The sequence below is a fragment of the Egretta garzetta genome, unplaced genomic scaffold (genome assembly GCF_000687185.1).
Source record: "Egretta garzetta isolate BGI_Z169 unplaced genomic scaffold, ASM68718v1 scaffold270, whole genome shotgun sequence".
Classification (NCBI taxonomy): domain Eukaryota; kingdom Metazoa; phylum Chordata; class Aves; order Pelecaniformes; family Ardeidae; genus Egretta; species Egretta garzetta.
The window spans coordinates 1321921-1335574 of record NW_009258274.1 but is presented as its reverse complement, the minus strand read 5'-3'; the positions used below and the strand labels follow the sequence as shown (position 1 = coordinate 1335574).

Sequence of the window (13654 nt, the reverse complement as noted above, 5' to 3'; positions counted from 1 at the left end):
GGGGGCTGAGGGGAGCCCTCATCGCTCCCTACAACTGCCTGAGAGGAGGAGGGAGCCAGGGGAGGGTTGATGTCTTCTCCCTGGTAATGGGTGATGGGACAAGAGGAAACAGCCTCAAGTTGTGCCGGGGCAGGTGGTTGGACATCAGGAAAAATTTCTTCCCTGAAAGAGTTGTCAAGCACTGGAAGGGGTCGCGTCCCTGGAGGTATTTAAAAACCAGGCAGATGAGGTGCTTAGGGATGTGGTTTGGTGGTGGACAGGTATGGTTGGACATGATCTTAAAGGTCTTTTCCAACCAAACGATTCTATGCTCTACACCAGTGCTACAGGAGGTTCTGCTGCAGGAAGTTTGAATCAGGTCACCGGGGCTCTTCTGCCACTACCCTGCCCTCGGCACTGCCCTGCCTTCCCCCTGCAGGCTGCTGCCACACGCCTGTCTCAAACACGGCGACCGTTGTTGCGTGTCCCCTCATCACGGTTCAAGTGACTCCCCCATTGTATCTGTGCACGGGGACCCCGCTTCATTTTTCCCAATTACAGACAGCCCAGGCAGAGCAAAGTGCTTTAAAAACCTTGCTTTTAGTAAGTTTTTGCATTACACATGACTGAATGGTTTTGAGAACTGGTACTGAGAAAGGTGTCCGAGGAATTGGAGCAGAGTTGCAGGGTCAGGGCATCACCCACGCTCTGATCTGTTCCCCTCTGAGAACGGTCCTTAAAGCCCTAGAAGAGACTAGTTTTGTTAAAACACTTTATTCTTTATAATGCTGACAGATAGATAGAAATAGATTAGCTTCTTATTTAGTAAGGAGGAATGAATCACGTGGTGTTAGCATAAAACCAGGTTTAATATAATCAGATGTGGTCCACAGTGGAATTGCTCACAGCGTGACAAAGGCCGCCTGCCATACCGTGGTTTTGTCACATTGTAGTTTGCCTGAGCCCTGTCAGTGCTTGTACCTGGAATACTGATCCTTTACCCACCGTGTCAGGTGAAGCTATGAAGGTTCATTAGCTACTTCTGATAGCTACACAGGACCAGGTGGCTGTGGCAGTCATAACCCTGCACAAGAGCTAGATGAGAAGTAAGTTTAAGGGCATTAGGCCCTAGCTTATGAAAAAAAAAGTTACCTCAGCTCTACTCTTAAAAATACACTCAGGAAAATATGTACAGGAGGGTATCTGCAGTCATGACAAAGGCAGTGATTGCTACATGTTTAATCATTCAGAAGTTTTATAGGATGTGTTATGGTGATCGTTTCCAGATCTGTTTAAGCTGCCGTTCTTTCCTGGGTTGGGGTTGTGTTCAGTGCTCACGTGGAAGAGCCCTGGTTACTTCTGTATTTTACCTGAGAACTAACCGCCCCTCTGTCCTGTTGCTGGGGCACAAGTTCACATAACCCTGGGGTTGTCTCCTTGGCTCGCTTCACCCAAATGCTCCCTGCAGAAGCATCGGCTGCAGAGAGGTAGATTGCATGAGGAAATGTAGAGGTTAATGCATATTTAATGCTAAGAGGAGGCTTTACCTATATCTAAACATGCACGCCTGCAACATCCAGGGTCAGACTGGCAAAGGGGAGAGAGCAGGGCCACCAAGAAAGGGCTGCTTCTGGTGTGTGGAGCTGTTCCGGCTTCAGGACTTGGGTCAAGATGTGCTCATCAAACACAAGGATTCAGTCACATGAGTGACTTTTGGGAACATCTTACTTGACTGCAACTTGTATTTTGAAAAAAAAAAACTACAGAAGCCAAACACCCCAGGGCCTCCTCCAGGGGTGGGGAGGTGGGTGGCAGGGAGCTCTCTGCACCCTGTAGGGACAGAGTGTGTTATCAGCCTAACAACTCTATGCTACGCTTGAGGTAAGACCTTGGGGACCCTGTGGTGGGTCTTGGGTTTGAGTCACTCCAGCGCTATCCTGTCGGCGAGGGAGTCGGTAACACCCGTACTTCAGAAGGCAGAGAGGAGAGCCAAAGCAGAAGGCGTCTGTGTCCTAAGGCAGAGCAGAACCGTGCGCCCTGCAGAGCCAGGAGGACAGGGATCTACCCCGGGGCGATGGTACCAGCTAACAGAACTGATAGTTGTTGCTCTTGAGAAGGGGCTGGCCACTCTCCTCTTGCTCACAGGACTCCTCACAGCAGCCAGAGGTATCGCAGCCGCTGTCTTCCTCAGCAGTGGAGGGGAGGTTGGTGTAGTCCTTGAAGACAAACAGAAGAACCCCACCCCAAGTGTGCTTCAGTCCCTTCCATGGTGTACAACATCCGTTTCTGCACGGGTGGCCAGCTGGGGATGCTAACTCAACACTACCCTTCCCTGTGCCCACAGCTGGCGGGACGGGCGTGCCTGTGCTTTTGTGGAGCTGTGGGGCAGCAGGTCATGAGGCAGCGTGCCCTCCATCCAGCTGCACGCCAAATCCGGGGAACGGAGCAGGGCTGCTGTGCTGGCAGTCCTGTTGCTGCCAAGCAGCTGTGTTTCTTTGTCCAGACTCGGTTGGTCATGGTGGGGAGTGACTTAACCCTTCAGTGCCTCTCAGCACTTCCCGCCAACACTAAACTGCTCCCATCACTTAAAGGTAAGGGACATCTTCAGGAAAGTTGTCCAGGAGCTATGTTCACGTAGGGGGAAAGCAGGTCTCCCTTCTCCTCCCCAAAGGTCCTCACCTGCTCCTTGTGCACCTCCAGTTCTTTCTGAATGAAGCAGCAGATCTGGTCAAAGGTAGGTCGCTGTGTGGGCTCCAGGCTCCAGCATGCCTGCATGATGCTGTACCTGCAGAGCCAAACAGGGACGGGGCGATTGCACTGCGCTGCTGCAAAGCTGCTGGAGGGTCTGCAACCCCCAGGCTCTTCCCAGCAGCACTTTGTATTTCAGGCACACAGTACTGGGCAGCCCCTTGTCTTCCTGTCTATAAAACCCGTGGTCAGTGCACGTGCAGTGCTCCAGGGAAAGGTGAGCACAGAAGTGGATAGAGCAAAGTTCTCTGATCTATCAACAAGGGGCTTTATGCACCCAGTACTTTCTTATTCAAGCTTAAACTCATTCCCCTCCCATATTCTACTCAGGCTTGTCTTCTCACAGTCCTAGGGTCAAAAGTAGCTGGCTGAAAAACCAGAAGAATCCCCCACGTTCAGGAACATGGACATGTAACATGAGCTCTCCAGTCTTCCTGTCTGTAAACAGTGGAAATATTGGATGGAGCATTATAACTGACTGCCCCAGGTCTTGCTTTCCTACAGGAGCAAGGAGCAGCCTGGTAGGATCCAACCTGAACCTCGGGGCAGACACACCTGGGAGCAGCAGGCAGGTCCCTGTGCTACCTCCCTGCCTGCCCCCCTGGAACAGCTCCAGCCACCCTGCCACCCGCTGTGTGCATCTCGGCGCATCCACTCACATTTCCAAGGGAGCGAAGTCAGGCCTGGCCATCTGGTATCCCTGCTTCACCATGCTGTAGAACTTGCTGTTCACCACCATGCCAGGATACGGACTTTTACCTGTGACAGTAACAGGAGGGGAGGTGGCTCTCAGATTTAATGTGGCTTTAGCGCTCCAGCCTTGTGCGGTGAGAAGAAGCAGCCTGCAGCATTGCCTGAGCCAGTGCTACTCCTTCTCAGGGAGTTCTGCATTAGAGCAAATCATCCAGGATCCATTGTTTTTAATGGTCCCTTCTAGAAACACAGGACAGTATTTTATGGCCCTGGTAAAACCTAGATTTTGTCAGCCTTCCTCCTTTGAAACTTTTCTGCAGAGACATTAGGGTAGTGGTAAGCCATGAAAAACTAGGTTTAGAAGCTTGTTTCTTTCTTACCAAGGGAAAAGATCTCCCAGAGAAGGATGCCGTAAGACCACACGTCGCTCTGCACTGTGTAAATGCAGTCAAAGATGCTCTCTGGGGCCATCCATTTCACGGGCAGTCGGGCCTGGAAGAGCAAAGAGTCCTGCAGACTGGGACAAGCTGGCAGCTTATGCTACACCCTTGTCCTTCGCGCTCCAGCCACACTCTGCCATTGTACCTTCTCCTGTCCCCATTTTAATTACTTACATTGCCTTTTACAACATAGTTCGAGTCATTCATGATATCACGGGCCAGGCCGAAGTCACAAATCTTGGCTACCCGTCCATCTGATACAAGCACATTCCTGGCTGCTAAGTCACGGTGGATGCACTGGGGAGAAGAGAGCACAACTGAGACCCCGCCAACATCCCCCAGCCAATTCCCTACAGCCCAGGCCTGTCACCAAAGGAACACTTAAAGGAGGGGCAAGGGGAACACGTACTGCTTGAAAAGCCCCCGTAAAGAGGCACTGTGTCGTGTGCAAGGAGTACGAGCTCTCTTGCAACCACTTCATTTGCAACGCGAAGACATTGTGACATTTCATGCCATGTCCTTTAATCACTCATGGGGCCATCATCTTCCCCATGGGAGGAGGGTCTGAGCCAGGGGCTGTTGACACTGTGCCCTCATCTCCAAAGAGTCATACAGTTACTCTCTGACATTCTAACTGAGCCAGCTCTCGCAGACAGCTCAACGGCCACTTTCAGTTCCTTGTCCCTGGGGCAGTGGGGAAGCTGCCAGTGCGAGAAAGCTTTGCATCAAAGTTCCTGACCTCATGTGAAAACTGGGGAGAAAAAAATGTTGAGACTAGCACGATGTGCAGCCCTGGGTTCCCCCCCATAATACTGCCCTGCCGCAATGGCCTGCCCAGAGCCTGTGAGAGACGAAGGCTCTGAAGGGAACACCAGTCACCATGGCCCAGCATGTTTGAACCTGGAGCAGGGAGGCCCAATTCCAGCAGTAGTTTGAGCTTGGCCACCCCATCCAAAGACATCCTGAGCCTCGTGCGAACGGGATGGCTGGTGCCTGCTGGCTGGGCTGGCATCTCCCAGTTGGGGCGCTGGGGGCAGTTGTCCTCTTGGCACTCACGTTCTTTGATGCGAGGAACGCCATGCCCTGGGCCACCTGGTTGGAGAACTGTAGCAGGTCAGAGAGATTGAGGGGACGGAGGTCCTCCCTGGTTTCATCATCTTCCTCTGAGCTTTGCCCTGAAATTCAAAGGGAAGTTTTAGAGTTGCTGCAAACCTGGCGAATATGCAAGCTATGCTGTATCCTGATCCCCTGGGACTAAACCAGACAAGATTGCCAGAATAAAGAAATCATAAAAACACAGAAATGAGCCTTTAACTCACCCCTGGATTGCGCAGAATCTGACGACCCTGAAGATGATGACACCACAGGCTTCATTTCAACATATGTTTCCAAACCCTGGCTCGAAAAGCCACTGTCACTGAGACAGAAGCAACAGAGACGGAGGCAGGCTGTTAGCAACCATCCATCAGTACCTTCTGCCCTTCTCCACATCCACCGAGAGAAGAAACCACATCCCTACCTGCAGAAGGTGGCTTAGCTAGAGGTTTAAGAGCAAAGGGAAAGTCAACACTGAGGCTGATTTGGAAAGGGGACCTAGGTGTTCTATGGTACGGGGCTCCAATTACTGCTCTCCTTTTGTCAAGGGACTGCCCTTGGCTGATGTGGAGGGCTCAGCCTCTTGTCCTACAAAACCCACGTGCCCAACAGCGCAGGAAGCCAAAGAGTTCCAATTCCAGATTGTAGGAGGGCAGACTAGATTGACACCTGGATTTATTGTGGGGTATTCAACACCTGCTGTCCAAGACTTTGAAAAACTTTGAACTGCAACCAAGTCTAAATGCATGCAACCCCAGTGGCTTTTACATCCTGGTGTTCCGCAAGTCCCAGAGCTTTGGCCTTAATCTCTTCTCAGCACAATTCTCCCAGCAAGCACCCAGGCCTGCATTGCTCAGCCCTGTGGCCACCAGAGCTCTGCTTTTACCTGCGGATGTATTTCTTCTCTACGTCAACATTTTTGTAATCAGCAGCGCTGTCTAAAGAGGTGTCCAGGGCAGAATCCTGGATAATTATGGATTCAGCCTTTTTCCGCAGGAAATTCAGGAGATCTCCATAGCGACAGTACTCAGTGATGACGAGGATTGGGCCTGAGAGAGAGGCAGAAAGAGTTCATTAAGAAGTGATGTTACTGTGACCTGTCCCGAGGATTGCTTTCCCTGGGAGGGGCAGCAGAACCCACACTGCACATAAGCATGTCTGGAAATGGCCAGCCCGCAGGCCCTTGCAAAGTTCTAGGTTCAAAAAAGACCACCAAGCTCATCAGCTATCTCTCTGGTGAGACTGAGGAGAGGCAACAGCCTCAGAGGAGCTTGCCATGGGAGGTGTCCATGGGGGAAGCAGAGCTGTGGGGTCCTACCTCCATAGGTACATGCTCCCAGCAAGTTAACGATGTTCTCGTGGTGTCCCAAGTGACTCATGATCTTCAGCTCAGACATGAGAGCCTCCTGCTCATCTGTGTCCGCTGATGCTGCAAGACAAGAGGAAATGTGCTGTGTGAAGGAGTGAGGGAGGGACAAGAAAGAGATGATGGGGAGGACAGAAAAAGGTGTAGACAGAGAGATAGAACAAAAGGAAGAGACACACTCAAGAGAGGAAACTGTCCTCTGTCTGTGCCTCTGGCCACGTGTGTCCACAAAAATGACAGCAGCGTGATTCCAGCACCCAGTACTTATCACAGAAATCTCTAAAAAATTAGATGTTGCTGCCTGGGAGCACTAACACATGTGGGGAGCACAGATTACATCCTGCCCAAAGGAGCTTGAGGGATTTCAGCCTTTGCAAGTTGCTCTGAGCTTACACTTTAGCATCTTCACAGCCACTTTGAGGACCGAATCTTCTTTGCCCAGCCCAAAAGCAGTGGCTTCTACCACTTTTCCAAAGGCTCCTGCTCCAAGAGTTTTTCCTGCAGAGGGGAAAAAAAAAAAAAAAAAAAAAAAAAGTACTTCTAAGATGCTTCATAGGAAGAGATTGAGCAGTTATCCTGCACACAGCCTTGAAGAGGATATCTGGTGGGTGGGGATTCCTGCTAAGGCCAGACAAGATGACACATCCCTTAGTCAAGAGCTGGCTAACATCCAAGGGGAACTATACTGCGAGCAAAGATGGTGTGAAAGAGGCCATGTCTAAACATGGGCTCACCAGCTCTATGCCTTAGGAATGACCCCAGATGCAAGAGGAGGGACACGATCCTCTCTCAACCTTCCTCGGAGCAATGGAGGGCTGGAGGGAGGTTGTACCCTAGAATTTGCCACCCTGTGTGGAAGAGGGCAGCAAGGCTGGGTTAAAAATGTTGCTGTAACATCTGGATGCAGCTTTGGATGTTGCCCAGCAGCTTTGGCTCTGTCCCTTGGAGTATTTCAGCTCTGTGGCAAGTTGCATGCCACCAGGCAAGCAGCAAGGAAGGTTTCTTACCAAACTGGAGATTATTCCTGGGAAACTCCCATTTTTCATTGTATGGCAGCTGAGTAGGATCAATAAAGATGTAGTTATTCCCTTCACAGGCCTCAATGATCTTCCACCGCACCTGGTACTTGGGTTTCTGAAAGGAAGAGACTCTATTTATTCAACTTTCCTCAAGTCTTGAGGGTTCCCCAGTCCCAGCATGCACTCTAGCTCTCACCCTGAGGCCACAGAAGGAGGACTTAGATTTCAGCCCATCAAATATTTCTTGCTTTGAACCTGGACTGAGCAAGAGGGGCTTTGTCTGGACAGCCTGGTTACAGGCTGTTACAAAGTGCCCCCAAGTCATCACCCATGACTGAGGGAGGCTCTCTTGCCTCAAAGTAGTACCCTCATTTGGCATGGCAGAGCTGGGAGAGCCAGCATGTCCCACTGGACCAGTGGCTAAGCTGTGCGCAGCTGGTGCCAGAGGAAGGTGTCCCTGCTGTGTCTCCTTCCTTGGTACCCTGGGCTGCTGAGCACAGCACAACGGTGGAGCTGGCCCAGCCCCGCTTGCCTTACAGGGGAAAAAAAAAAAATGGAGAAAGAGAAGTAAGAATTTCTTCTTTTTTCCACGAATCTCATGGCAGAAGTAACCAGGCAAGGACAAGAGAGAAGCAGTGCTGGAGCCCACAGGCAGAGGCAGTTGCCAGCTTACGCTGGGTGTTGTCATTCATATTGAGAGGAGCCAGGCTGGAGGCACAAATACAGAGAAAGGCAGTGAAATAGCTCGGCATGAGAATACCATGTGCAGCCTTTGCTCCTGTACAAGGAGACAAGCAAGGACCTGCAACCAGAGTGGCAAAGGTGGCCTCAGGTCCGTCAAGACACAGGGAAGCATGGATGGAGTGACCATGGCTGTGATGAATCGCCTCACGTCCCAGCTACAGGGAGGCGTGTGCTGAAATGCTTCTCCTTACCACTTCCCCTGGATAGTTGCAGAGAAGGATGCAGCGTACAGGTAGATGCTCAAAACTAGGTTAGCACAGGCATGAGGAACCATAACTGAGGCAAAGAGATCTGCAGTTTTGATGCAAAGCATCTGTTTGCTTTCTCCCTCACACTGCTGCTTTTTTCTTTGCCTGAGAGCTGACATCCATGCCCATGCAGGCTGTTGAAAAAGGCCCAGACAGGATGCTCCAAGCAGCACAGTTTCTGGTGGAGGTCCCTCATAAGGAATGCCACATGCACGCAGTTTATTTGCTGTTGCCTGCTCCCAGAGGGTGAACGTTGCTGCTTTCTGCTCCACGATTCACCTAGCCCTGCAGCAATCAGCCATGGCTCAAGAAGCCCATGGCTTGGATAGATAGATAAGATTATTTATAAACATGTCCTGCTTCTCTTGGGCTTGCAAGGCCTTCCTAAAAGCTGTTTCTTCAAAGCCATGCTTACACATCCATCCAGCTCTCTGCCTCTCTCTGGACTACTGGCCAAAGACAGCTCTGCCTGCAAAGCTGTAGGTGCTTGTTTGGGCTCTGCTGGATCTTCTGATAACCAGCACCAGAACTTTGTTGCAAAATTTGCAGCCTTGATGGGCTGTCAAAAGGAAGAGTGCCAAAAGGGAGCGATGGAAACCAGGAGATTTTCACCAACTGGTGAAGCAGAGGTGGCTATTGATTGGTACAGTTTATGGAAACAACCGAGGAGGAGTCCAAATGCTGAAAATGAATCTTGCAGAGAAAATGGGGCAAGTTGTTGTATAAAAATAGTGACCAAGTCTTCCTGGAGACAAATGCCTTCTAACATCATCCTGTTTCCCCATAAAGACAGCTTTTTATAAAGAAGGGAGGAGAGGAAAAAGTAGATGCAAGTTGCAAACCACTTTTTTTTTCCTCCTTAATTCACTCCATGGATTCATGGTGACTGGAGCAAAACCAGCTGCAACTGACAGTACAGAGCGAGCACCTTTGGCACCAAGGAACATCTGCATTGACCTCTGGGCTCCAGGACTGAAGGACCAGGGTGAGAGAGGTGTTAACACACTGGATTTGGTGCCTTGCCCTGCAGCGGGAAACTCCTGGGGGAAGTTGGGAGGCAGTGGAGATGATGGAGATAGCTTGCCTGGTACATCCAAGCTGAACGCTCCCTGCCTGTGGCTGCCAGCAGAGGCAGTGTGGTCTCTGAGGCTGGGCAGGCCTTGCGGCCCTTGCTATGCAACACAGAATCTGACCTGATTGTACTTGTAGAGGAGGAAGAGGAGGAGGAGGAGCAGCAGGATCGATGTGCCTATGCAGGTGGAGAGAATGGGGCTGAAGAGCTGGTTTGGAGGGGCCATGAGATTTCCTGGAGGAGCAAAAAAACAGGAATGAGTAAGACACTCCTGGTTCAATCCCATCTCTGGGAGCATTTTGCCCAGCTGTTCACTTAGGCTTGTGTATGCAAGACAGCCCAGTGCTGGCCTCAGAAATACCCAAAAGAGCTGATGGGAACCGAGAGAAGTTCTTGATGCCAAACTCAAGGCTGCAATGGTTCCCCCCATGCACCCCAATTCCCACACAAGGAACACCAGGTGCAGGTCAGACTGACTGAGGACCAAGATCTGTGCAGCAAGAGCAAGCCCATCAAAAGATGCAACCCCTGGACTCCAGTGGGCTGAGCAACAGCTGGCTGCCCTGCACCCTGGAGCTAGGTCCTGCAGTTATAAGGGGTTCCTGGCGTGGCTCACCCTTTGGCACCAGGCTATGCCCATCCAGTAGCTCCAACATGGCTTCTTGGACTGGCAAATGCCAAATCCTCCAACCTGCCGTAAAGACAGAGGGCTTGCAGAATCTATTCCACCTCTCTTGCAAGACAGTAGGGATATATATAAGATGGGCCCCCAGAAGCCCCCAAATTCTCACCCACTCCACCAAGCTACCAGTTTGTATCTTACTGGTGATGGTAACCGAGTGAAACATGTCAGAAGCATTCCCTTCTCTGTTAATGGCCACACAGCAGAAGGTGAAATTGGCACCCAACTCCTGGAACGGGACAATGCTCTCCACCTCCACTTCATGGAAGGGCAACATGTTCACCACTTGGGGACTGGAGTCATTCAGTAGCAACCTATAGTCCTTGTTGTATCTGCAGAGACACCAAGCAGGAGAAAATGAGTGTTCCTCCAGAGCACAGTTGCTCGTAAGTTAATTGCTGCCTGTATTAGACTAGAGAGGAGACACTGGGAACGAGGGTTGCAGCTCTATGAGACATGTTACTTGCTGCCCAGTTAAAAGACCTCTCCCTGAACATCAAAGTCCTGCAGAGACAGAGCCTTAACTGCCCTTATGTGGCTAGAGCTGTGGCAGCAGTTCCCTCTTTGAATGGGGCTGGTACTAAGACACAACCACCCCACCCAGGCAGCTGCAGTTGCCTCCCATCACGCTGTAGCTCAGTAAGCCTGTTCTCTGCAGAGCCTCAGACCTATGGAGGTCCCAGAAAGATGACTAGGACCAGCCAGGAGGTAGCTCTACAGCAACCTAAACCAGGGCACTTCTCCAAGGGACCCACATGTTCCTCGGAAAAGCATTGGGAGAACACTAATCACAGGTGGCTTAACTCTTCAAGCTCAAGACTTTAGGAATAGTACCTGTCCCCTCTCATCAGACAGTCACCAAGAGCCTCTTTTTTAGCAAGGCAACATCCCTGTTGCTGTTACTGAACAGGCTCTGCTATATTGCCTGCAAGCAAGCCCACATGGTGCTGCTCAGCAAATGCCAGCATAGCAAGGGCAAGTGCACACCTTGGAGGTGCTCAGTCTCTTGGGCATTTCTTACCTGTCAGAGTGAATGGGGCACTGGTACCACTCAACACGTGGAGCAGGGTAGCCGATGGCCATGCACTGAAGGACACTGGAGTCGTTGGCTGGCACCTTGATCTTGCAGACCCTTGGAGGAGCTGTTCAGGAAGGCAGATAAACAGCAAATGCTATGACTGGAGGAAGAGCATGTTCCCTGTACTCTGATTTACTTTCAGTGTGTGCAACAATAAAACACCAGGAACCCCTGTGCTGCACATGGGTTTGGGCTGGGTCCCAGATGCAGTCTGGCTGTGTGTCCTATGGGCACTGGGCTGGAAGCACCCTGGTATCCCACCCAACTTGCTGCCAGATGGGCGCAGCTCCAGGGCAAGCAGGGTGAAAGAACAGGCAATGGCAAGAACTTACATTTCACAGAGATCCTGAAGGTAACCGATGCATTGGTCTCATTGTTGAGGGCACCTGCACACACAGAGAGAAAACACCATGAAGAAAGCTGTGCTGAGGATACTCAAGCACCCACACAGTCTTTGCTCAGCGAGATGCTGCTGCTTCCTGCGCCCTGGAGTGGGTAAATCCCAGCACTAATCCCAGCCCATGAAGGGAATCTGCTACTTGCTGATTCAGGGGAAACAGGGAGGGTCTGATCTTCCTTAGAGGGAAGACCATTGGCCACCAAGTGCACAGCACTTCTGAAAGGCTACGGGTGGGTGAACACCCAGAAAGAAAGGAGAGTCTAACATCTAAATCATCGCCTTTGAAGGGCCAGAGGATGCCGGTCCTCCTGTCTTTGACAGAATGAGTTATTTCTCCCATTTCTTAGCCCAATCAAGTCATGGTCCCTAGTGCCCATTCCCCTCTGCCCCCAGCCCATTTCTCAGATCCTGATGCAAGAAAGAGTTTGCCCTAATGCCATCACACTTGTTGAGTGGAGTAGTTCCTCTTGTGGATTATTTTGGGTTCCTAAGAAAATGAAAGGGGAATTGCCAAAACTCCCCACCAAATGGAATGATTCTCTTTCAGTCTCCTTTTGGCTGTAGGCTTTGTGCCCTCCGTTAGGTCTCATCCACATAACAATGTTTCTGACTTCTCTTGGCATGGGGCATACAGCATCACCGAGAATGGGACAGAATAAGGAACAACAAGGGAATTGAGGTTTTTGTACTGTTCATCCACCCCTGCAACTTCTTCCTGCTAGGAGAATGTGAATTTGAACAACCAGACCACAGAACACGATAGTGACTTCCACAAGGTTTTCTAAAGAGAAAGCTGCCAAGTTAGACAAAGGTGGTGTCCTCCTTGACCTGCTCACTGTGGTTTGCTAATAATACTGGAAAGAGAAGACAGAAAGGCAGAACAGTTCCCCTCTTTAAAACCAGAGGGGTTTCTGTGAGCCAGTAGCATGGGGTCTGGCTGTCTCAAGGGAAGTGTTGTTGGAAACATGCCATGGCCAATGTAGGAGACAGAGCACATACCAGTTGTTTCCAGAGATCATTTGGCCCTTGAATGTGGTACTCCCAGAGTTCTTCAAGGGGTTCATGTGCTCCCAGCCCCAGTGGAGAAGTTTTGGGTAAGCCTCAATGTGGACCTGCAGCGTCAGACTCTCTCCCAAAGCAACCTCCTGGCTGGTGGCTTGCACTGGGGTCAGGAACACATAACCTCTCTCTGCAGGATGGAGGAGAGCATCACCATCAGCAGACACGTTCAGAGACCTGAAACAAGCTTATACCAGCTTCATAAATGGACCATTGTTGGAAAGTGCAGCTGGGAGGCTGCAGGAGGGAATGAGGCTTTACACAGATTATGTCACCGAAGGAGTACTTTTAAATTGCTGCTTTGTCACAGCAGCTGGGATTACGCTGCCTGAGGAGAGCTAGGCAATCTTAGTGAACTCTCATGGGCAAAGAGGTTTTACATGCCATATCGTAACAAGTGATGAGGCTAACACAGTATCTCTTGATCATCCATAGAAGACAGGGCCCTTAGCTAAACTCCTGGCTTCTCACTTGGAAACAACTCAGACCAAGCGCTCTTTGCCATGGTATTCAGCAGCTTTGGGTCATCAGCAAACCCCAGCCTACAAGCTGTGAGGATGAATTTTCCATCTTGAGATACAAACAAGTGTATAATAGACCTGAATCTTCTTATGTGGACCTGTTACTGGAAGAGACAAAGGTCCATACTCTGCTTATGTGGCGTGCCCTTCCTTCTAGCCAGCCTTTCCTGGTCTCAGCATTCTTTTGCCCCATTCTTTTTTTTTGTTTTAAAGCTGTCTATAAACACACTGAAACTGAGAAGAGCTTTCAGATTTTTCATCCAGAATCCAGAAAATGTCCTCCTGTCCCTCATGATGTGAAGGGAACACCGATTCATTTCCTAGCAGCTCCACAGTTCTCATGTGAGCCTTCAGGCACCAGTGAGAATGTTTCCAACAACAAAGCTAGCAACAAGCGGCAAATACTCAAGGCTAGGTGTGATTCAGCCCACACCTTCCTCGTCTTTTGGGGAAGCACTCACCTACTACCCAAAGCATCGTTGAGGCGTTCCTGGATCCTGCTGCATTGTT

General features: G+C 50.6%; 1 protein-coding gene across 1 annotated transcript in view; it reads right to left on the bottom strand.

Annotated features, from left to right (window-relative positions):
* Positions 1-575: 575 nt before the first annotated feature.
* Positions 576-13654, bottom strand: part of CSF1R (colony stimulating factor 1 receptor) — a 21017-nt gene continuing 7938 nt past the window's right edge. The window contains 17 exon segments of the mRNA XM_009635809.2: positions 576-2195; positions 2659-2764; positions 3387-3486; positions 3801-3912; positions 4035-4157; positions 4917-5035; positions 5180-5277; positions 5842-6004; positions 6274-6384; positions 6715-6819; positions 7329-7455; positions 9526-9638; positions 10228-10418; positions 11108-11228; positions 11497-11550; positions 12553-12753; positions 13606-13654. The exon segment at positions 13606-13654 is cut by the window's right edge and continues 147 nt beyond it. Of these exon segments, the coding sequence (XP_009634104.1) occupies positions 2064-2195; positions 2659-2764; positions 3387-3486; positions 3801-3912; positions 4035-4157; positions 4917-5035; positions 5180-5277; positions 5842-6004; positions 6274-6384; positions 6715-6819; positions 7329-7455; positions 9526-9638; positions 10228-10418; positions 11108-11228; positions 11497-11550; positions 12553-12753; positions 13606-13654 (2025 nt within the window). The 3' untranslated portion in view covers positions 576-2063.